This window comes from Sciurus vulgaris (assembly GCF_902686455.1).
Source record: "Sciurus vulgaris genome assembly, chromosome: 9".
Classification (NCBI taxonomy): domain Eukaryota; kingdom Metazoa; phylum Chordata; class Mammalia; order Rodentia; family Sciuridae; genus Sciurus; species Sciurus vulgaris.
Genome location: NC_136469.1, coordinates 130,169,521 through 130,193,690, shown reverse-complemented (window position 1 = coordinate 130,193,690; position 24,170 = coordinate 130,169,521). Strand labels below are relative to the sequence as shown.

At 38.1% G+C, this 24,170-nt stretch overlaps 1 protein-coding gene across 4 annotated transcripts in view; it reads right to left on the bottom strand.

Annotated features, from left to right (window-relative positions):
• The window catches only part of KCNIP4 (potassium voltage-gated channel interacting protein 4), a 1,142,821-nt gene that overhangs the window by 570,851 nt on the left and 547,800 nt on the right, over nucleotides 1–24,170 (bottom strand). Inside the window, exon 1 of one of the 4 annotated variants that reach the window (XM_079154783.1) lies at nucleotides 937–2,367. The exons of the other annotated variants lie outside the window; for them this stretch is intronic. Within the exon in view, the coding sequence (XP_079010909.1) occupies nucleotides 937–1,036 (100 nt within the window). The 5' untranslated portion in view covers nucleotides 1,037–2,367. Of the gene's footprint in view, nucleotides 1–936; nucleotides 2,368–24,170 lie in introns of those variants that run through there. 4 annotated transcript variants of the gene reach the window in all.

The following is a 24,170-nucleotide window of genomic DNA, read 5'->3' as shown; positions in this document are numbered from 1 at the left end:
GTTGGCAGATGTAAATACACTGGTAATGTGCTTTGTTCAAGTTTAAAATTTGAAGCATGAAGAATATCGAAACATAAAACATAACTACGTCAAACATCATCTGGCAAAGCTTTTAAAAATTACACTGCCAACTTTACAGAAACGAGTGACTGAATGCAAACGTACTCTCAAATGTGTTCTGAGTAGGAAGAAAATAACTCCAAATTTACTCAGCGAAACATTCAGCTCAGGAAAAGATACAGGCGAGTACACACTTATTTTTTAAAGAGAGAGATGACTCTTAAGAACAAGAGAATGAGCCCCTAATGAGCATAAAGAGCAGCAACACTTGAAAAACAATTGGCTATCTGGCATCTATGTCAAAGTCTATCTGTCATAGAAGTTGGAGATTCTTTTTCCCTTAGACTCTCTGTTAGAATGTAAAATGGGTAATATTATAAACAATTCTAGAGACAACCTTATAAAAATCTTGTCATTGTTAGGTTCCAATCTTAAACCTTAAGAATTGTAAATGCATACCATTTCCATTTGATGAATGTATTTACATAGCAAGAAACAAGTGCACCTTGCAACATAGTCAAAATCTGCTGACATAATAAAAGGGGGTTTTAGACATAAAAATCTAACATTAATATGGACTAAATGATCTCAATATAAGCAGACATATCCATTATAAAACATTTCCTGAGTATTGGTTCTAACATTTTGATCCCTGGTGCTTCTCATAGTTTTAATGTTCTTTTGCTGTGCAAACATTACTGCAACTTGAAAAAAGTTTATTTTATCAGTCTTCCCTATGTTCAAAACCTGCCTATCTTCCTGTCCACCCCAGAGTCACATTTCTCTGATCTCATTTTCAGGTGCCTCTTAACATTCACTTAAATAATTTTTTACTGCAAAACAGATTTTAGAAGTCACTAAAAAGCACTCCCTTACCTTCTAAACCTGCTTCAATCAGCCCAAACTGTTCCAATAATTTAACAAAAAGCACAATGACGATCAGAACTGCTATCATTTCAAGCCCTTCCAAGTTCATGGTCAGCTAGGTCATGGTCCGACCAAAGCCACTGAGAAGTGCTCCTCTGCCTGGCTTTCTTTGTAAAGCCATTAAACTACATTAAGAAGGCTACTGCCGGAGACGGGAGGAGGAGAGCGTGAGAGAGAGAGAGGCTGAGAGAGAGAGAGGAGAGAGAGGAGGGAGATGGGGAGGCTGAGAGAAAGGGCGTGAGTGAGAGAAAAACGCATCCATCCTGTTTGCTGGAGCCGAGGCCAGAAGTGGCAGCCGATAAAGTCAGGCCTGTCAAAATTATCAGCTTCCTCGTTATCGCTGTTACACAGAGAGACGGCCACGCATGGAGTAACGCGCAGATCACCCGAGGACCCGGGAGGTCACAGGAACGTCCCGAGGAAAAGCGATGCTCGGCAGAGCTGGCTGGGCTGCCCGGGACTCAGAGCTGCACGCTGCTCCCGCCGCTGGCTGGTTGCCTAGGAAACAGCGGAAACTGACGGTGGGCCGGACTCCCGCCTCAGACCCACCCGAGCACCGAGCAGAGCACCAGGGCTTGCAAAACCAGGACACCCGAAAACGCCAGAGACGGTGCAGGCGTGCACCGAGCTGTCGCAGAAACACTGTTTATAAGTCAGGAAAATCAAAGTGTGTGTTTTACCCCAACTAGCTGAGTGTGGAGAGAAAGGAGGCTTCGGGGAGTCCTTCATTACTGACTTCTTTTCAATGAGTTGCCTTACCCTAATGCTCAAGTCTCAGTCACCGTGAACTAATATTCTGGTTTCAGTGGTGACTTACACCGATTCAAAGCATGACTGCGATAAACTAATGTGTTCTTAATTTTGTACCAAAGTCCCAGATGTGAAACACCTACAAAAACTTAAACATAGTAGATAATATATACTTATAGAATAATAACATAACATTAATAGTATTCATTAATATAATATGTAAAAAGTTCTAGATTTTGATCTCCAGGCCATTTTAATGCAACTGTGTCACTGTTACTGAAGTATTCACAGAATTGAAAACTTGGGACTTAATATGTTCATAATATTTTTTATCTCCACATGTATTTTGTTCATTACTATTCCACACACCAATAAACATACATGTTGTAACATTTACTCCTATTCTTCTTTTAAAAATTTGATTTAAGTATTTTTGGAACCAGAATACTTCGGAAGGGGAGAGGATAAAGCAAAACTTGTTGAAGTTTCTGTCTCTCTCTTGCACAACTTTTATTACTTTTTCTTCCTTCTGTACTCCCCAAATAGATTAATGCCACAATAAAGTCTTGGACTGAGAGAAAAGTAAAAACAAGAGCTAGAAAGCATCCTAGAAAGCCAATTCAAGTTTTTTTATTTCATAGGTGAGCACACTGAGAACCAAAGAGAGCAAAAGAGATCAGGCAAAGGCAGATACCTTTCGCATGCACTTAACTGGCTTTTTGAGGCAGTGTAGTCCAATGGTTCAGAATAGGGACTCTAGAACCAGGCTGCTTGGATTCATGTCTCAGACCTCTTATTAGTTATGTGACCTTAGGTAAGTTGCCAAATGTCTTTGGCACTTAAACCCTCCTCTGTCAAAAGGTATATGACAATAGCATCAAGTTCATGAGACTGTTCAGAGAATGAATAAATGATACTTTTGGAAAAGGGCAAGTTGCTCAAACAGTACTAGTTCTTGTATCACAAATATTTCCATGCTCCTTTTCAAACTTTGCAGGGTTGCCAAAGTAATCATTCTGAAATTCAACCCTCAGTTTATTCTCTTTGTCAAAAATTTCTAAGGCTTCCTATCGACCTACTGAAGTCAGAGCTCCCTTGCAAGGCATCCTGGTTTCCTGATGATCAGATACCAACTTGGGATTGCACTTCACCGGTCCTACCTTTGTCCATACACTCTACTTGACATCTCTACTCCTTATTCCAAACTGATTCAGGGCATCTCCATCCCCAGGGTTTTGTTCAACGAATCTATTTGGAGAAAACCTTTCCACATTTCTGCCTGTCAAGTTCTTAAGACTCTCATAAAAATTCCACCACTAGTATTGGATGAAATCTCTCCCTTTTTGTATTTTAGTGGTAACTTTATGTTATAGTTGCTTGGGTATACATTCTCTCCACTAAAAGGTGTTCCAGAAGGCAGAATCCATGCTTTTCATGCCTACCTTAACAACCCCACAATGCCTCTATGGGGGATAACTTATACTTCATAGATTCATATTGGATAGGAATATTCATTGATCAGGCAATTACCAGATATCACATGCTTCACAAAAATTGCTTCCTCCTAGCCATTCTGGAAGTAGTATAAATAGACAAGACTCATGAGGGAAACACTAAGCCTCAGAGCATTTTAGCAGCATGCTCAAGGTCATGGTGCTGATGAATGGTCAGACCAAGATTTAAACTCTGATTTGTTTAGCACAAAGCCTATTATTTCTTCCCCGTTACTCCGCACAGCTTTAAATAAGTTAAAAATCCAAACAATGGTATAAGTACTTATTAGCACAAGATGAAGGTTTCACCCAAAATGATCCTTCCAGACTTTTGTGACATTCTAATTAATCCATTAACCCCAGTAACTTTGGAACATGTTTCCAACCTAGTAGCTAATTGAATCCATAGTTCTTCCTTCCTGCTCATTCACAGGAATATTATTACTGAAACTGCAACACCTGTCTCCAAAGGCATTTTTTTTTCTGTCTTTCTACCAAAAAAGAACTCTGTAGAGTCATGTAGCATATTCCAGAAACAAATGTCAAGGGTCAGATCCTACATGTTCACCTGTAAAGTTGATGTTCCTGGGCTGAGGAATGTATGTAGGCAGGTAACTAGTAAAAAGTACCAGAGTGAGAATCTTTCCACTCTATATCTCACAACTGGGTCCCCTTGGGCTGTACTAATCTTGCAGGCCTGCCAGTCTCCATTCCTTATGCATACTCATGACCTCAGGTCTTTACCTGTGCCACTTCCTCTACTGTCATGCTTATCCCTGTATCTTCCCATGAATCAGTGACTTCATTCAGGTCTTGGGTTCAAAATCCCCACTACAGAGAGGCCCATACTCACCACAATTCATACAACAGCATCCCTTGTCTTGACCCTGAGTCACTGTGCTCTGAACCAGTGTCATTTCCCCCAAAGCACTATCATCATCTGGTATGTACACTTGTTATCAAATACCAACTTCTACTAGAAATGTTAGAATAAAGACTGCTGCCTATGAGGGCAGAGTTGCTTTTTATTTTTCCAATTTGATTCACTGTGGTATTCTCAAATGGAGGATAGTGTCTGGCACTGAAGAGGCAAGAACTGGTTGTTGAGTGAATAATCTGAGTGTACTCTTGCTTTCCCTAAAAGACCCTTGCTCTCTAACTGATCCAGCAGAACCTGTTTCTCTGTTACCAAGAGTATAAATATATCTGTGGATTTTGTGAGTTTTCTGCACATTGTATCAGGAGGTCCCACTCAAAGGCACCAAGGAAGCTATGAGAGAACTCCTTTGGCTTCTCCTTAGAAAGAACCATGAGTACTACATTCTGGGATATCTTGACTGTGCTCTAGCCTCAGTGTATAAAGTGAATATGATTTGTGGTTCCAACCAAGGAAAGCAACACAAAGAAGGTGTCTGAGAAGGTCTTCCTCCCTGTCCCAAACATCTTCAAACCATTGCTGTGGAAGGTGGGAAGTACCTCGGACAGCACCCATTACCACCACTTAATTTTCAATAGAAGACCACTGCCTTCTAAATAGTGACTTAGCCATACATAAACAACTCTTATTCCAGTCACAGCTTGAATTCAAACTAACACACTAACCCAGTATATCTTATTCCTATAGAGTCTTGCAGTACTTTTTATAAGAGAAAGAGAGAATCAACAGAAAGAAGAGAACTGTGCACTGATTCAAGATCAGACCTCAATTTGAGTATTTCAGATTGCTGAAGCTCAGTCTGCCAGTCTTCAAATCAGCCAATATTCCTCAACCAGCCAATATACCTCACAGGAGGCTCCTGTAAAGATAGGTACAATAATATTTGCACGTGTTGTTTAATCTCCATGAGTACATTTTGCCAAGCAGTGGGCAAACAAAGCACATGGACCAGCCCATTCTTAAAATCACTCTTTGAACATAAGAAAGATGTTCATTCTTATCTTACAAAGGAGGACATGGAGGCTTGGGGAAAGTTAGTGAATTATTCCAGGTCCCAAATTCAGAAGCCAGTGGAGCTGACAAGCATCTACTGCCATGACATTTCTCATTAAGTACTTAGAAATGGCCAGGTATACACAAAGCACTTAATTAAACAAATACAGGGATAAAGAACCAACAGTTCATTGTTACTGTTTAAAAGATGGTTACTTCTGAACAGATGAGATCTTAGACATGAGGAAGTTCTATACTACTGCCTTGGGGATAGATAGGGATGGTAAGGTATTAGTAAAAGGTGGTGGTGAGAGAAAAGGGATGTTGTTACAATAGTTTAAAAATATTCCATATGAAGTACTTTCAAGAGAGTAACAGAGGGTTGGAGGCAGATCCGGGCTTACTCTTTGAAGCAGTTCCCACAGAGCTACTTGGGCCCTTGGCTCAAGCTCCATAGCCACATGAATGTTATCTTTTGCCTGTCCCCAGAAAAAATGAACACACCTAATTAGAGATACTCTTACATTTGCACTTCAGAGCATATCCCCAAAGTGCAATTTATTCTAAGTCACCAGTTATTGGCAGTAATAAACCTATTTCTGCCTCATTTTCAGAAACAAGGTTTCTGGAAGGAAAACAGTGTTTCCTTCCAAAATAAGAGACAGAGCTGCCCTTTGATGAACTGAGGCAGGAAACAAAGGGATCTGGTAAGTTGTGTCTTTCTGATTACAGTTTGGGAATGGTAATGAACAATGAAAGAGAGAGGGGACAAACTTTCTCTATATTCCTGTTGAAAAATCTCTGGACCGAGGCAAAAACTAAATATCACTTGATTTGTTTCTCATTATTCATTGCTTATTCCCTTGTGAAGTTTGTGGTCCAGGTACTACATTAGATCTAGCAAATACTATCCCCCATCTTTGTGTAGCTTTGAACCCATTAAAACAAAATTTAGATGATGCTAGTTTGTGTCTGTAGAACCATTTGGCAGATTAGTGTTGAAGCATTTTCTATGGGTTCTCTCTCTGCAACCTTACATATACCTCATGAGGTAGATACCATTACGTTTCCATTTTATAAGAGGAAACTGAGGGAGAGAGGGCTTAGTATATTGCACCAGGAAATATCCACCCTAAGATTCATTTGGGGCTGGCTCCAGATAGCATGATTAGACCACATTTTAGATGCAATTGCACATAAATGCAATCCAAGAGAGCTTCTGGGAAAAGCCTTTAAGGAAGTGCAGAAAGTACAACAAGAGTAGGGAGAACCTGCTAAATCTTTGATGTCAGTGGAAGGGAGAAGAATGAAACCAGGATCAGGTTCACAGAGACTGCATTGCACAGCTACCATATAGATATCAAGAGGTGCGTGCGTGTGTGTGTGTGTGTGTGTGTGTGTGTGTGTGTGTGTGTGTTGACCAATGGAAAAGAAAACTAGTCCTGCTAGAGGTTCTGCTAGAGAATTGACTGGGAGTAAGACGAACAGTTGAAGGCAGCCGACTCCCTTTCCCAGGTGCTCCCACCAAGTGTCTCATTTGTTAGGCCATCTCCCATAATGACATACAAACCAAGTATTAATAGCCTGAATCTAACACACTCTCCTCCTTTGACAGTTACTTGATCCAAGAGAAGCCTGGCTAAATTTTGCAACTGAAAAACTAGGAAGCATATTTGGCCCTCTGAAAATGAGCTAAAATAAAACCAGGAGGACATCAAATGAGAAATTCATTTCAATAATATTGTGAAGAGATAGTGATCTACATTTAGATAAGAGGCAGTATAATGCAGAGATGAAAAGGATGCTTGGATTTGAGTGTCTGCTCGGTTACTTTAAAGCTCTGTGTCTGAGAAAGTTGCTGAGATGATTCATGAAAAGCACTTGGTAGAGACTGTCACATTGTAAATGCTCAATAAGTCATAACTATATTATTGTTAATAATAATTGAACCCTTTCTATACATTGAATACTATTCTAGTTGCTTTATATGCATTATCTCAGTAAAACCATACAACTCAATGAGAGAAACACTATTATTACTTGCAGTTAATATGTGGATAAGAATTAAAGCACCTTAAATTGATTTGGGATTCGAAAGAGCACATTGCTCATATTCACTCATGGTTTTACCATCATCAACACCAAAGAACTTATAGGAAATATTTGTGAATTTATACCAGAAGATTTTTTAAATTATTTTTCTTAAGAAAAATGTTATTTCTGTTACAAAAAAAAAAAAAAAAAAAAAAACTTTCTTAAAAGTAAATAGTTTTGAAATAAGTTTCATGGGCATTAATGTTTGAGAAGTTTCAGTCACTTTTCATTCTGGAACATTCCACAGATGAACAAATATCACAAGGTATTAGTGTGGCATTAAACTACAGATTGGCCTCCAGTTTAAGTGGGTTTTCAAAGTGTCCTGTGGACTGCTGAGCAAATCCACCTCCAAGGGCATATCCCAACACTCCATCTATCAGTCTTAGGCATCACTCTCCATGTTCCATGATTAAACAATATCCACAGTGAAGAGAAGGAAATAGCACCATACCCAGACATCAGCTGGCAACCCTGCCCCAAGATGGAAAGCAAAGGTGAGTTGCTGGGTGGGTGAAGGTGGTTAAATGAAGGTGGTGACTCAGAGGTGAGCTGGAGCTGTACTTCAGTGCATCCTTACGGATTGAAGATAAATGGGTGGAAAGAATATGGGGGAAAGAATTCCTGTCATTGACAGGAGAGAAGAGAGAATTAACCTGTTGTACATACTTATTATCTGGTAGTATGAAAGCCTTTTTGTGCACTAGACTTACCTATGGCCCTTTCTAAATCTCCTTAGAGATTCGATTAGGTAGTTTTCACGTGGAGTCCCTGAATCTCCATTTTTATCAAACATTCAAATACACATTCACATATGACTCTTTGGACCACACTGGGAAAAATGCTGCATTAATCTGTTGAAACACCCTTAACCACGTAAATGACACAGCCTCCAGGGAGACCTCTGCCACTCAAAAGCTCATAGAAAGTCACACATTGAACAGCTTGACATGGTTAGCAGCAGACAGGGGAGGTGGTCCACTGGTTTCTCAAGCTTCTTGACCTCACATTGTTTTTTTTTTTTTTTCTTCTTCTCATATAAGTAACATATTTTTAAATTGTTGGTGAAGAGATATAAGTTTCCATTCAACGTCTTAAAGTATTTTTTGATGATTCATTCCCTGGATTCACAGCAATTATTTTTTTTCACCATGAGTTTCAGATGCAAACTTTAATGCAGGTAGAAGGCTGCGAACCATTTACAGTTATTTGCTTTGCCACCTAAACTTCTTGCATCTTGGATCTCTCCCTGGAGCATCTTTCTTTTAGCTTCAAATGTAATCACTTAAGTGAGGGACAACACTGATGTGCAGCCACCTTAATAAGCCAGTCAAGTAAAATAAATTGCAATTGATGGATGCAAATGTTCGGAAGTGTGAAGCTGATTTAGATAAAATAGACATTTCAGTTTGAGATCTAATAAAAACCCAAACACAGCCACATGGAGTCCTTTCCCATTACTCCACTAGGACTAATTTTTATCCAAATCAATACTATGAAAGTAACAAAAGACACAAAGTTGTTTGATGCATAATTCATTTATTTTGAACTCATGTAAGACTTGAATAATTGAAACAGGGTTATTTATGTAATCATTAAACCTAGGAGCAATTTCTACAGATTTTTTCCTTACTTAATGGAAATTTTAGTTATATATATAACTAAAATGTATATATGGTCAGATTTCATTTCAAATATTATTCATTCCAACAAATTATTCCAAATTACAGTTGGCAGGCTGTACTTTCTCACAGTAACAAAGTATAAAAAATTGTTTATTCTTTTATTGCACACAAGAAACATCAAATATAAAAAGCAACACATCACAATCCCCTTGATAATTATTCATGCTACTTACACATTGCAGTTTAATTACTAACAACTCTAACTCAATCACTTGTTAATAACCTTGATTTTCAACAGGAATATTTCAATATAATAACCATGATAATTATGTCATGCTATAATCAAATTTTGAATAATAATATATATGTATATGTTTGTTTGAAAAACACACACAAGTCATGCCATTAGTAAGGACACACTGAAATTAAAAACTGTCATCAGGGGCTGGGGTTGTAGCTCAGTGGTAGAGTGCTTACCTAGCATGTGTGAAGTACTGGGTTCAATTCTTAGCACTCATATAAATAAATGAATAAAATAAAGGTCTATCAATATCTAAAAATTATAAAAAATAACTGTCATCAATGCAATGCAAATATAGCTTACTGAATAACAAAGTGGTCTCAAAGAGTTAAAGGTGAGTTTCTATGGATAACTGAGAGCAGGCTTTGTTAAATTTGTTATACCTGGAGCCAAGAACAGACTAAAACTCTTTTAGAGGGTCCTAAAACAAATCAGCCAAGCATGCTCTATTGGGAGGATGGTACCTCTCTGAGTTGTGGTACCATCAGGCACTGCTTAATGACAGAGATGCATCCTGAGAAATGTGTCACTGGGTGACTTCATCATTATGTGAATGTACTTACACAAACCTTGATATTACAGGCCAATTAAGAGATGGTGCCTGAATGTGGCCTCCTGATGCAGTCAAGAGATGTGGTAAACACAAGATGTACAAGACTACAACCAGACTAACTTGGCATAATGTTTTCTAGTGAACTACTTTTCTTTTAAGTAGGAGTACACTCTAATATGATGATAAAAAGTAAAGATACGGATCAGGAACATAGTCACTTAACATCACTATCAAGCATTTATTAGGCACAACTGTATGCTATACTTTTATGAGACTGGCAGCCCCATAGCTTTGTCTACACCAGCCTCACTGTAAATACATGAGCACTGCACCATGGAGAACTGCACTGCACCATGATCTTAGCATGGCTCTAACATCATTAGGTGATAAGAATTTTTGGCTTAATTATAGTTATATGGAGTACCACTGGATATGAGGTCCATCATTAACACTGGTAAGTGGCATGTGAGTATAGTATTGTGCAATTATTTTCCACAGAGGCATAGCAGTCACAAACTGAGTGACTCAACAACACAAATTTATTATTTCACAGTTTCAATAGATGAAGAACCTGAGAAAGGTTAGTTAAATACTCCACCCAGGCTTAAATTAAAGTGGGGCTGGGGCTGAAACTCTGGGTCACATTCTGAAATCACTGTTTCCTCAAAGAATTCATGGACTGAAGCCCATGTTTCCTGGCCAGTTGTTGGTTCAGGACCACACTCATCTTCAAGTTTTCTCTTGGTGCCATGTCTTCTTCAAAGCATATAAGTTGGAAAATCTCTTCCATGCTTCCAAATCTCTCTGACCTGATTAGGTGTGTTACCCAGGACAGCTCCATTTTGAGAAAATCAAAGTCAACTGATTAGGAATCTTAATTACATCTGCAAAATCCCTTCTGTCACATGGTCCTATAACTATGGTAGCAATAGCCCATCATATTCAAAGATTCTACTTACATTCAGGGATAGGGATTACACAAATATTTAGACTGGGGACCATCTTAGAATTATGCCTAGCACACTCTGTTTCTGCTCAGATTGCCAAGTGTCCTGCTATTGCTGTTGTGGGAAACTAAAGGAAAAATCTGTATGCTATGCTTTTTCAAACTAAATCATAAAGAAGGATCAACCTTGAGCTACTGGTCATTCTGCTGCAGGATGCATAAAAGCCAACAGAGAGATGTGCAATCATGCAGTGGACACTGTCTACCAACCATTTATGATGATGGTGGAGAGAAAAATGGCAGGGGAAAGCCACAGTTCTCTGATTGCCCACTCTCCACTGGACCACACATTGACCAGCTGGTTTCATTCACTGAAGTATTTGAAGTAACAGAACTACCTAGAAAAGAGTGAGGAGCACCTTGTTCGGGACTCTACACCTTCCAGGTTCCATTCCTTTTAGAGAGAATTGTGCCTGTAACTTTTTCCCCTATTTATTGGTGTAACAGCCACTGTGCTCTGTCTCTGGTTCCACTATGGTCATGGCTGTTCTTATCAGTATTCCTTCATGTCCATCACAGTACACTGTACTGAAACGGAACCAAAATCATAACTTGATTGTTTTTGCTTAAACAGTTTTGGAGATGGTTCACCCCTTAGCCTTAGTTATTCCCTAAAAATAGTAGTAACATCTCAGAGTTGTTACTGAGTTGAAATACTTAAAATACTTCAAGCACCCAGACAGTATCAAATATACAAAAAATAAAGTCATTGTAGTTATTGTTAGAAAAGAACAAGGTGGGTGTTATGATTATGTTGCTCCCAAGGGGTACCTAGAATCCTGGGCCACATCTGGTCCATGGCATCTGCTCAACAAATGGCTGTAGAGCTCTTTGATGCCTCTATCCACTGTCTGTGTCCTACCCTTAGTGTGTATTTGTTATCAGAGCAACAGGAACATGTCATTCCCTCACTTCAATTTTCAGTGATTTCTTGCTGATGACAGAATGAAATCCCCAAATCATAGTAAGCTGTACCAGAACACTCCCAGCCTTCTGAGAGTTCTCCAGCCTTAGCTTCTGACAGGATGTCCTCACACTTTGTGTTAATGTCACATTGTGAGGCCCACACATCATGCTCATTGCTGCAACTGAGAAATTCCTTTCCCTTCTGAGAAATTCCTAGCCATCATTTATGAATCAGCTTAAATGTTTTCACTCAGTAGAGTTTTTCATGAGCCCCTCCTCCAACCAGTCAACACTCCAGTCTTCTTTCTAGTTTGTGCCAATCTCACCTATCACCCTTCCAAGATTAATGAGCTGGCTGACAGAATATATTCGCTACCATACCAGAAGTCCTTGGGGTAAGGAGCTCTATCTTATTTGTCTTTCTTACCTCTTCTTTTGTCCATGTGCCAGGAGTATATTACCTGATCATAAGCTATTACAATTAAGAAGAGGTAAGGAAAGGAAGAGGAAAAACGTAAGTAATGGCAAGTAATCTGTAGTATACCAGCACGATTTAGGCTAGATGCATAATCCTCTACAAAGTATCAGCATGCCTAGATTCTTGCCATTAAAGATTCAATTTTTTTTGTACATTAAACATCCTAGGTGTCCTCAAAATAACTTAAAAGGCAAGACACATTAGTGATTAACACCTTGGTGTGAAAAAAAATTGTCATTTTTGTGCAGAAAAGTGAGACCACTGGGAACGTGAAGTCTGACAGCACTAAAGTATGAAAAGGCAGCTGTGTTAAAAGCCAGTTTGATAAGAAGCACAGAAACGTTACCAACAGAACTGCCAGCTGAACTGGAAAATCACAAGTGATTTTGAGTCAATCTGGAACATTCCTAGACAATTACTAATTCACAAAATTGTATTTTCCTCCTATTTTCTATTAATTGTTTACAGTACTGAGCATTCATATCTCCTTTCTTAAAATAATAAGTTACTTGCCACTGCCCACTGATAGATTCAGTCTCTCAAATTATGAAACCAACTTTAGGAAAGTTAGCTTGGTTCGGGGTTTCATATATTCCATTTCTTTAGGAACCAGTATTTTCCTGGTATTTTCACGGGAAGTACTTTTGTTCTTATAGGCTTCTCTGAACTTCATAATTCTCCATTGGTTCAAGAGACTTTGGGAAGTTGGTTCAGAAGTTTTGTGGGATGGAAATACTAGTCATTAGCAAGAGGAAATCCTGTGTTCTAGTCTGGGGTACCAAGTATTTCAAATTGCTTTTATACTACCTTGGATTTGAGGGAACATTTAATTCACATGCCAACTACCTCTTATTCATATTCTTAAAATACTTAATGAGTTTAACATAAAGTTGATATATTTTGATTAATGAACATAAGATCACTTTGATTAATACAAGAGCATAGAAATATATTTTCCAGTGTCCAAAATAAAACATTTTCAATTATTATTTCTCTCTGTTTCCTTTGAAAAAGTAAAGTCAATAATTTATGGAAGAAAGCAAAGGGTCAAGTATTTATTTGTATCGCCAATCAGGTCTGTTTTTGTTTTTAACAATTAGATAATTTCAACAATCTAGTAAATATGCAAACACTCATTTCTATTATACACCTAAGGTGACAAGGTGTAGCTATGAAAAAGAGAAAGTGAGTGTGTGACTAATTTATCATCAGGGTGTGTGCATCCAACAGGGTGCTCCACCATCCAGAGGACCTGGTGAGAAGTTAGGGTAGCTGCAATGCATGCTGGCTTTTCCAAATATTCAGGTGCCCTACTCTTAGGAATGACCTTTGACTACCTACCATTTACAATTATCCTGCCCTGTTGCACTAACCCACCTCAGGCTGCCCTCAGGCTCAAACCTTCCAAACCTCTTTACCAGTGAGTCAGTAACCTTTCTGGGTTCCTGAACCTGGAAGAGGTTGTCTAAGGTCCTACCTGCAAACTGTTTCCACCTGTGTGTAACAGGGAGCTCCTGAGTCTGCCTGCAGCTCCCAGGGACCTCGCAGTCACTAACATGAAAATAATGCTAGCTCTTTCAACTGGCGATCACTGTAGTTCCTTCTCACTTTTTGAGGAGCTGACTTCTTGTAAACAACTTCACTTAAAAGGGAACACGGCACTGAGACAGGTGAAATGCTACACAGGCAACATGACTATTCTCATTGGCTAATATAAATATTTCACAGGGAAGGAGGTTGAAATCTACAGTTAGAATAAATCTTTTGGAGGTGCCAAAAACTTACAATGGAGAAAAGAGAGCCTCTTCAACAAATGGTACTGGCAAAACTGGAAATCCGTAAGCAGTAAAATGAAACTAAACTCCTATCTCTCACCCTGTACAAAACTCAACTCAAAATGGATCAAGGATCTAGGTATTAGACCCGAGACCCTGCACCAAATAGAAGAAAAAGTAGACCCGAATCTCCATCATGTTGGCTTAGGAGCAGACTTCCTTAACAAGACCCCCGTAGTGCAAGAAATCAAAAGCAAGAATCAATAAATGGGACAGATTCAAACTAAAAAGTTTTTTCTCAGCACAGGAAACAATCAATAATGTGAAAAGAGAGCCTACAGAGTGGGAGAAAATCTTTTCCACACACACTTCAGACAGAGCACTCACCTCCAAAGTTTATAAAGAATTTAAAACACTTTATACCCAAAATACAAAGAACCCAATCAATAAATGGGCTAAGGAAATGGGCAGACACTTCACAGAAGAGGCTACACAGGTGAACAACAAATGTATGAAAAAGTGCTCATCATCCCTGGTAAGTAGAGAAATGCAAATTAAAACCACCCTAAGATTTCATCTAACTCCAATTAGAATGGCTGTTATCAAGAACACAAGCAATAATACGTGTTGGCATGGGTGGGAAAAAGGCACACTCATACATTGCTGGTGGAGTTGCAAATTGGTACAGCCACTCTGGAGAGTAGTATGGAGATTCCTCAGAAAGCTTGGAATGGACCCATCATTTGACCCAGCTATCCCACTCCTCGGTTTATACCCAAAGGACTTAAAATCAGCATACTACAGTGATGCAGCCACATCAACGTTCATAGCAGCTGAATGCACAATAGCTAGATTGTGGAACCAACCTAGATGCCCTTCAGTTGACGAATGGATAAAGAAACTGTGGCATATATACACAATGGAATATTACTCAGCCATAAAGAAGAATAAAATTGTGGCATTTGCTGGTAAATGGATGAAGTTGGAAAATATCATGCTAAGTGAAATAGACCAAGCCCAAAAAACCAAAGGCCGAATAGTTTTCTCTGATAAGTGCATGATAATATAAAACGATGAGTTGTGATGGGGGGAAGAGAAGAATAAAGGAATTTCGGATGGTGTAGAGGAAAAAGGGGTGGGAGGGGGTGGGAATAGAAAACCAGTAGAATGAAACAGACAGTATTACCCTATATATGTATGATTACATGAATGGCATAAATACACACTGTGTACGACCATAGAAATGAAAAGTTGTACCCCATTTGTGTACAATAAATCAAAATGTGCCTGTAAAAATAAAAAATATGTTAATAAAAAAAAGAATAAACCTTTTGTGTTATCATTGAATTTCAATTATGTACAATCTTGCCTACATTACTTGAGATAATTAGAAGTTCACAGCATCACTGTGACTCAAAGCAATCCTAGTAATTAATTCCTTTCTACCCAGGGTAGAAATTAGCCTCAACAATTCTATTCCATTTGGAAAAGGTACCTTAGAGTCACCATTCACTTAAGCTCCTGACTTTGAAAGTTTGAAATGGGATTTTGAAATGGTCATTTTTCTACATATTTTATCAGTGATTTACTTTTATACTTTTTGAGACTTCATAGTATAAGTAATTTGTCACTAGTGTACCACCACAAAAAGAAAGAGAACGTGATGCTCTATTTGCCTTTTTATTTCTAAAACCCTGTTGCTTTGTAGTGTCCCTTGGTATGTGTCCTTAGTAACTACAAGCTTTACATGAACTTGGGATTCATTTGTTAAAAAACCTGAGTATAGAGGGAAGCTTATTTTTCTCGCCATGAGTTTAATCCTGTGATTTTACAAGGTTAGTAAAAACCTCTCAAGTTTTTATTTTTCCTGGACATCAGAAGCATGGAGAGTCATTCAATAAGAAATTGTTTAAAAAGGAATTATATGTAAGCCATAAACAAGCTGTAGAGATAACTCAATATATTCCCTCTTGATAGGGAGGAGGGGTTGGGGAGGGAGAGGACTCTGGAATTTTACTAAATTGATAGTGGCTGTGCTTACCTGGGAAGAGCGAGGTACAAATTTAAGTAGATGACATACCAGGGCAATTAATTTGATAGGAAACTTATAACAAAGTCAGGAAAAATATGTAAAAATACATTTAGGAAGGTGCAAATTCCAATGTGGTAGTTAGGGACTACTCTATTCACAGGTGACAAGGAAGAAGTGTCAAGAATGAATCTTAAGGGACCTAAGACATGTCCACTTCCCAAGATGTACCAGGTGCTGTTTATTCAAACTGCATTTGCTTTCAGCTCTGATCATCTGGGTGCAAATGGCAGGTAACTGGACAAATCATATCTGCAGACAGAACAGAATTCAGGAGAAACAAATCAACAGACATGACTTAGCACAGAATGAAACTTGCCCTGCAGCCCTGCTGATATCTTGTGCTCCAAATGTTACAATTGGTTTCCCCTTACATCTAAATCTCCAGTTTACCCCTAGTATTTACCCTCCAATTACAGGATTCTTTTTGCTTAGAACATTTTCTAATGCCATTGCATCCCTGAATTTCAGGAGGTTGCGGTCTCCTAGGTGTCTCATGTATCTAGTCCCATTACATCTTGTTGACTCCCCTGATCCTTGAATTACTAGTAGTCTTTTAAATATCAGTGCACACTACAGGACACTCTCCCTACCAAGGGGAATATTCTTCTATTATGATCTAACCCATCTAGCATGACCTTCTGACCACCCCACAGATACATGCATAGACTTACCCACTACATATGTACACACACTACAGTTAGAAATCTTTTCCACAGTAGTCAGCTCAGTTCCATTAGAAATCAGTCCCATGAGTTGTCATATAAACAGATCAGTCTAATTGGTTTATGGTCAGCAATGCTGAATAGAATTGCTTACAACAGAATAAAATAAAACAAGTATTCTTTTCTAAACAAAAATGGTATTACATTATGAAATCTTCTTTCCAGTTATGCTTATTTGTGATTTTAGGCAAGTTTTGGGTCATGATAAAAAATGTACTACTTACTGTCTTTCTTTCTTTCTTTCTTTCTTTTTTATTTTTACAGACTGCATTTGGATTCATTGTACACAAATGGGGTACATCTTTTCGTTTCTACAGTTGTGCAAGATGTACATTCCTGATTTGAAAAGTTTGCCTTCTGAACCACATCTCAAAGCACCTGGAGAGTAAAGCATTATGTCTATAGAGAATCTTAACAAACTTGTCAATGTTTGATCTGAAATGGATTATACGTTGAACTTGTACTTCCTCTTAGACACACTAACAAATACAATTTCATCTGATTAGCCTGCTCTCTTCAAGAAAACAGATAAGTAGAGCTCCGAGCGAATTGGAATCTAAGAGACCAAGTTTTTAAGACAGGATAAACCAAGTCTGGGGAGGCAAGGGGTAGCATAGTGGAGGACTGGAAAACCAGGAAGAGTAAGTTGAGGCTACAAGGAAGGACTCAGCATGGGTGAGGCCCAGACGTAATTTCACTGTTAGAGAGTGATGCTGGTCTGAACTGGTGAAGACAGTGATGGAAGACCTCACGTTCCTCCATGATGTAACATTTGTAGAGCGTTTTTACCTCCATGACATATGATTTCAGTGTGGCAAGTGGGATGTAAAATACAAGGTATCCTAAGTGTTCAATGACCTCACCCCAGTCTTGGACTAATTTGGGGAGGGCATAATTAATTATGTGTTGAATATAAAGGAAGTTAGTCACACAGAGTATTAAGTGTCTCAAATAATAGTAAATCCAGGTCTAAATACATGGCCTTCTGACTCCTGGGGAAAAAATGCATTTTTTCATCTACTTCAAAGAACCCCAGTAAGGATCTATTCTGCATGAATTTGCAAAGAAATCAATTGACAAGACAAAGAATCATACTCTGCTTATTTGTTATGAAGTGTTTTTCAGAAAGAAAAAAAAAATGGCAAAATGCAGGCTGCAAGTTAGTTTTTAGCCTTGAATTCCTGCTTTCTCTTTGAGGCACTTCTACTTCAGAAAGACGTAGACAAATTGAAAACCATTTAGGGAGTGATAAAAAAAATGATTAGGGAAAACAAAGGTTTGATTTATGAGGCCAGATTAAAGGAGATAAATGCCTATTACTTGACCAAGTGACAACCAGGATACAATAAGACTCTACAAAAACTGGGAGGATGTAAATAGAGTTAATAGGACTTCTGAGTTTGCTACATGGTAAAACAGGCAGGAGCAAGATGGGAAGAACAAGTTCAGCTGCAGAGAATACCAAGCGGATGTTTAGCAATGGGATTGGTTAAGTAGGCAGCAATACTACTTAGAAGAAAGAGAGGAGGATTAAAAAGGATGGGGAAGAGGGAAGAAGGGAAGAGCGGAAGAAGACTAAAAAGAGTATAAGGTAGAAAATAAAGGAAGAAGGCAGAAAGGAGGAAGGGAAGGAATTAAGGAGGAAGGAACAAATAAATGAATTTTATACCCTCACATATATTGTGCTATAAAATACAGCTGCAAGATAGGGTTGTTTTCCTTAAAAAGATAGAAGACATGCTTATATTGTAAATATCATATCTTAAGTCATATTTAAATAAATGTCCTTTGATGATGTTAAAAATGAATCCCATAACTTCAGAGCTATGAAAAGAGAAAATAAAGAAACAAAGAAAGTAAGAATGAAGGGAGAGGCAGGGGAAAGGAAGAAAATAGAAGGGGGAAAGTGGTAACATAGCCTCGTCCCTCTGTGCTCCACATGATGTGTAAGGAATGGATTTCCAGTGATTGTCACAGAATGGACTTCTCCCCAGACCTGAGCCAGGTGAGGAGATGGCGTCAACACCCTAACTTAGGGAGAAGCCACCACTAAATCAGAAGGAGACAGTAATGGGGAGGTGAAGTAGCCGTGGAAAGCCATTACCGCTATTAAATCCTAGGCCTGGGCACTGACTGCTTGCCAACCTTTGGCTAGCCTGCTACGCAAAACTGTTACTGTAATTGAGACTGAATTATAATAGTGTCCTGGCACACACCATCCCTTAAAACTCTAATACATAATAATACTATTAAAATAAGCATATCTGGAAAACAATCTATACTCCCGTTGTTTCTTAGCTTGTACTACCTTGGTAAGGAATCCCTGGTGCTTCCTTACACTGTGAATACTGAGAGAGGGTGAAAAGGGGCATTCTGTTGAGTGAATCAGAAGGTGGACATTGGTTGAGAACCAGTTGGATGCCAAATACTGTGCCATGCTGTCTCTATTATAACCTTTGCAAAGTTGAGATTCATATCCACCATGTATCAGGTTAAAAGTCTGAGGTTAAGGAAGCTAATGTTTGTCCTAAATCACTCAAATAACATGAAAAAGAGCCAGAAATGAATCGAGTTTTATTCTTCTTATCTTCAATGTATATCCATTACTGCTATCACTCAGCAACTTGCCAAACGCATAAAAAGTAGTAAGCACTCAATTAATATGTGTTGGATTGAACTGAAGGGAATTAATGATGTAACTGAGATGTGAAAAGAATCTCCAATGACTTTTGGCCATGAATTGATAAAGGATCGCCAAATTTTCAGCACCTATTGAATTATGCATGAGCCAATTATGGCACATTAAGAAATGGCATCTCTTGAGAACAAAGTGTCTTTGCCTCCTTTTGACTTAAATTATCATAGCTACATTAGGTTTTCTTAGTCTCATAAAAACAGAAAATAAGCCCAACAACTGAATAACTTCAAGGAGAGCTGAACTTATGTAAAGTAACATTCATAATCACTTCAAGTCTTATAAAACAGAGGCTAACTGGTAAGATTATGATTTTTTAAAATATAAAACATACAATTCTATTGACTCTCACAGGAAACAGGGAATAGTTCCTGTACTTAAGGAACTTATAATTCTGTTGAGAGATAAGATACAAATGCATGAGGAGGTAAATAAATCAAGGTTTACACAGCCATTTGAGATTCATTCCAACAGAATTCATTCAACTAATATTTATGGAATGTCTACTGGGCACCAGAACTTGTATTAGGCATCAGTGCATAAAAGAATACAAAGACAAAATCGTTGCTCTTAAGAACTTCACAGTCTAGGGAGAAAACAAAACGTTGAATTACAGGGCTCCAAAACACATGATCAGTGGTTTATAAAAGGCTTATGGTGCCCTGGAAGTAGATAAGACTGATTTAATTCTGCTTACAATAGATCTGCAGTTTGATCAAGGAAGACTTCCCAAAGGAAGTAAGCTCAAGTTTGGTCTTGAAGAAGGAGTAGGAGTTTTATAGGTCAACAAGGAAGAACTCTCCAGGAAGGGGGGACATCATATCCAAGGCCATGAAGGAATAAAAACTATACAACAGTATGATAGACCATGATAACTGAATAGGCTGTATCATTAGCAAAGTCACTAATATTTCACAAGGAAGATGGTAAAAACACAACCTAAAAATTTAAATTCCACATTTTCCAGGTTCACCAGAATGTCAATACAAACTAAAATGAGTTCAAGACCTGCTTACATGGCATCCTAACATCCAAACTAACTTACTGGTAAATTTCCCATCCTCCCTAAAGGGGAGCTCATTAAAAACAACGTATTCAGACTACATATGCTGAAGCAAACTTTCCTGTTTAAGCTAGTATAGGTAATTATACAAGGACTGTTATTAACATTTCATAAATCATCTATTAGATAATTTAGATGCTCAATACTTTTCAAGAGCATATCTACTTTTTGGAAAGTAATCATAATTGTAGCATAAGCCTCATGGAATATTTGATTAGTACAAAGCTAATGAGTGAGAATCATATCTTTTTTAAATACACAATTATAGAAGTGCATGAGTTGATCATCATGGATATATTACAAAAATGTGCAAATCTGAATAAGTCAGAATCTCAGGAGTACTGCTGGGAAGTATCCTCTGGAAGCACTGACTCAGAGACAGGGTGGAATCAAAGTAGTTGAAATATTTATGACAACAGAATTCTGATTCTGTGCAATCCAAGAATTAAACAGATATGCTACCCACTTTCACATGGAAATAGACTGGATAAATGAGTGATGATATTCATTTTGCCAGTTTACAAGGTTAAGAAAAGCTTTATATATTAATTCTCTTGTAGAGAAAATAAGAAATAATTTCCCATTTAATCCTGACAAATTTAATTGAAGTCTCATAAATAATTCCACATGAATGGTTTTCAACAAAAATGTGATGTCCTTACAGAATAATGAGTTTTATATCTTTCTCTTCAGACATAATCAACATTGCCATTAAACTTGGTCACTCCTACCTCAAGTGAATTTGCAAATGAATTTTAGAAGAATCTATGTGCTCCAGCTTCAACAGTAGCTTTACTTCTCTCCATTTCTTTTGTTGCTTTTTAAAAAGAGCTGGCTCTTCTTTTAGCCATGCCTTGCCCATCCCATGGCTGGTTCTAAAAGCTAAGACCTGTCCCTTTAAAGTCAAACATGAATCAGGCACTGAAATTAGATGGGATTAACTCTGGATTTGTTCCCATGCCCTATTCACTTGCATTTCTCAGCTCCTCAAAATGTGTCCTGGTTCATATATAAGATCTTGGATCCTCCTCAGTTCAAGTTTATTGATTTTCATTTTGACTTTCCATGGCCAACTTTGATGCTAGTCTTTGTTTGTTGCTCCTTAGGCAAATACCAGTATGCAGGTGGTGTTTTTCTTGTCTGAGTCCAAGAAGTCATGATTTCTGTTCTGCAGTTCATACTCCATGTCAACTTAGAGCAAGTTCCTTTAATACTCATTTCACTCAAGAAGATTTAATTTTTAAAAATGCTTCTTCCTCTCCTGTCTCTCTACAAACACAGGCACATAAACTTGTATCAAACTGTCAAACACCTGTTGATAAGGTCTCTAGGAATTTCACATGCAAGTATATATTTCATGTCCCATACTGATGATATAAAATCTGTGCCCAAGGAGCCTACTTACTACTTCCTTTCCCTAGAAGTTAGAGCCCAGTTAATACTCAAATTGTTGGACTTGCTCATTCATTCATTAATTCAACAGATATTTATTGATTGCCTGATATGTGCCTGCCTTATGCTGAGTGCTACACTCATCATTTGATTTGGCTATATGAGAGTTCTCATGCTATTTCACTTTCACTACCTCACATACATTTACTTCATGGAATACTTTACCACACCTTGTTTTTCTAGCAATTTCTACTCATCCTTCTCGAGTCAACTTAAATATCAAGCATTTCATGAAATACCTTCTAACCAGTTTAACAGTATTGTCTACACTATTTATGAATAACACTATAAGCATAACAATCATATATATGTGTGTGTGTATATATATAATATATATATGTATGTATACACATGCATACATATGAATGTGTATATACACAGTCAAAAACCTTTAATATTTATAATAGACCTGTAAGGTACATAGTCTTTTCCCCATTTAACACTTATAGAAAATAAGGTTCTACAAATGTTAGTATCATGTTCAGATTCTAACCCAGCTTCCTCAATCTCATTCTTAGTGCTTTGCTTTTTTCCCATTCTACACAATCAAAACCATTGCTTAATTTGAAAATAGTTTCTTCCTCTTGCTGACATTTTTATCATGAAACTTTGCCATCAGGTAAATTAAAAAGAAAAACAAAATCAAGGAAAAAAAAAAAAAAAAAAAAAAAAAAAAACACCATGACAACACATACTGGCATTCTCTTTGAAAACAACCAAAAAAATCTCCATCAATAAAAATGCACTGCATAAACCTGCCACAGTAAATTAAAGATGTGTTAAAGAGAGAGAATGGATGCTTCTGGTGATAAGACTCATGGCTGCTGGCCAAAAGGCAATCGTCTGCTTGTTCTTTAATAACTCAGTCCAAAAATCTTGGAGATTTTTATACCACTACTTTATCGTATCACTTTGAAAATAAATTACAGGAAATAATATAGACATTATTTTCCTAAATGCACCAAAACTGCGACAGAAGGAGTTCTTAATCCAAGGGTCCATGGTCTGCTGGAAAGCCAGCTCAGGACAGCAGCTACAAGAATTCAATTTCCTTTCAGGTGACAAACCTTCTTCCTGAAGCACCTAACAGGTACGCAATGGCCTGGTGGCTGAGAGTTCAGGCTCCAGCAGTTAAGGGCTCCAGTCCTGGCTCAGCTTTGTGCAAGCGGAGTGGCATGCAACAAACTACTCAGTTTGTGTAATGTTGAAGTAGGGATAATAATTATGCCTACGTCCATGTGGCTGTGGTAAGGAAGGAAAGGACCAAAAAAGTCAAATGCCCACTATGGAGTAAGATGGCAAAAGTGTTCACTTTGGCACCAGAATATTGTGTGCTGAGGGGTGGAGGTTTCAGACATCCTGAGTCTTGAGAAATATTAAGGGAGGGAGAAAAGGGTAACTGATGGAGTGCCCTTGGGTCTTTTAGAAACATACTTTGCCTTCTTCCCACTTTTAAAAACAGCTTTTTTGAGGTACAATTTGCACAGCATAAATTTCACTCTTTAAATGTACAATTGAATGACTTGAAGCAAACCTCAAGGTTCAGCCCTGTGGTACCAGGTACTGGTTTGCTTCTATTGGTAAACAGTACCCCATCCTGCCTGTATAATTGTGTTAATCCCTACACTAGTTGACATTTGTTCCAATTGTTTCCAGTTTTTATCTATGGCAAATAATGTTACTCTAAATGTGTGTACAGATCTTTTTGTAGGCATGCATATTTATTTCTCTTGGATAGATTCCTAGGAGGTCTCCTTCCTTGTAAGGTTTAAGTATCTGCCCCTGAAAGACTTATTGGTAAAGTGGGTAGAGCTACTGTTCACTCTAATTGCTGAGTAGTCAGCTCAAGCAGTGAGGTGGGGGAAAGGGGACTCTGTTGTTGACTCTCCCTTCTCTTCCCTAAGTCCCCGGTGACACTGGGAGAGATCTGCACTTTGCAGCATCTACTTATCTTAACTTGTGAACCCAAAACAGAAATCAGATGTTCTCTGAACTATCTGCTACCTTCAAAGGTATATAATACCTTTAGTAGCCTAAGAATTTATAACAAAACAAAGAACACAATCAGTGAATCATCTCCCTGGTCTCTGGCATTTTCTGGGCATGATGCTATGTGGGAGGCCACTTTAATGATAATGGTAAATGAATGATAAGAAGGCATTTGGATACTCCCCCACAGCATGAAAACCCAGGATCTACAAGTTGGCAGGCCACACATGTCTCTTTTGCTTTGGGGGTTCTTCTTGCA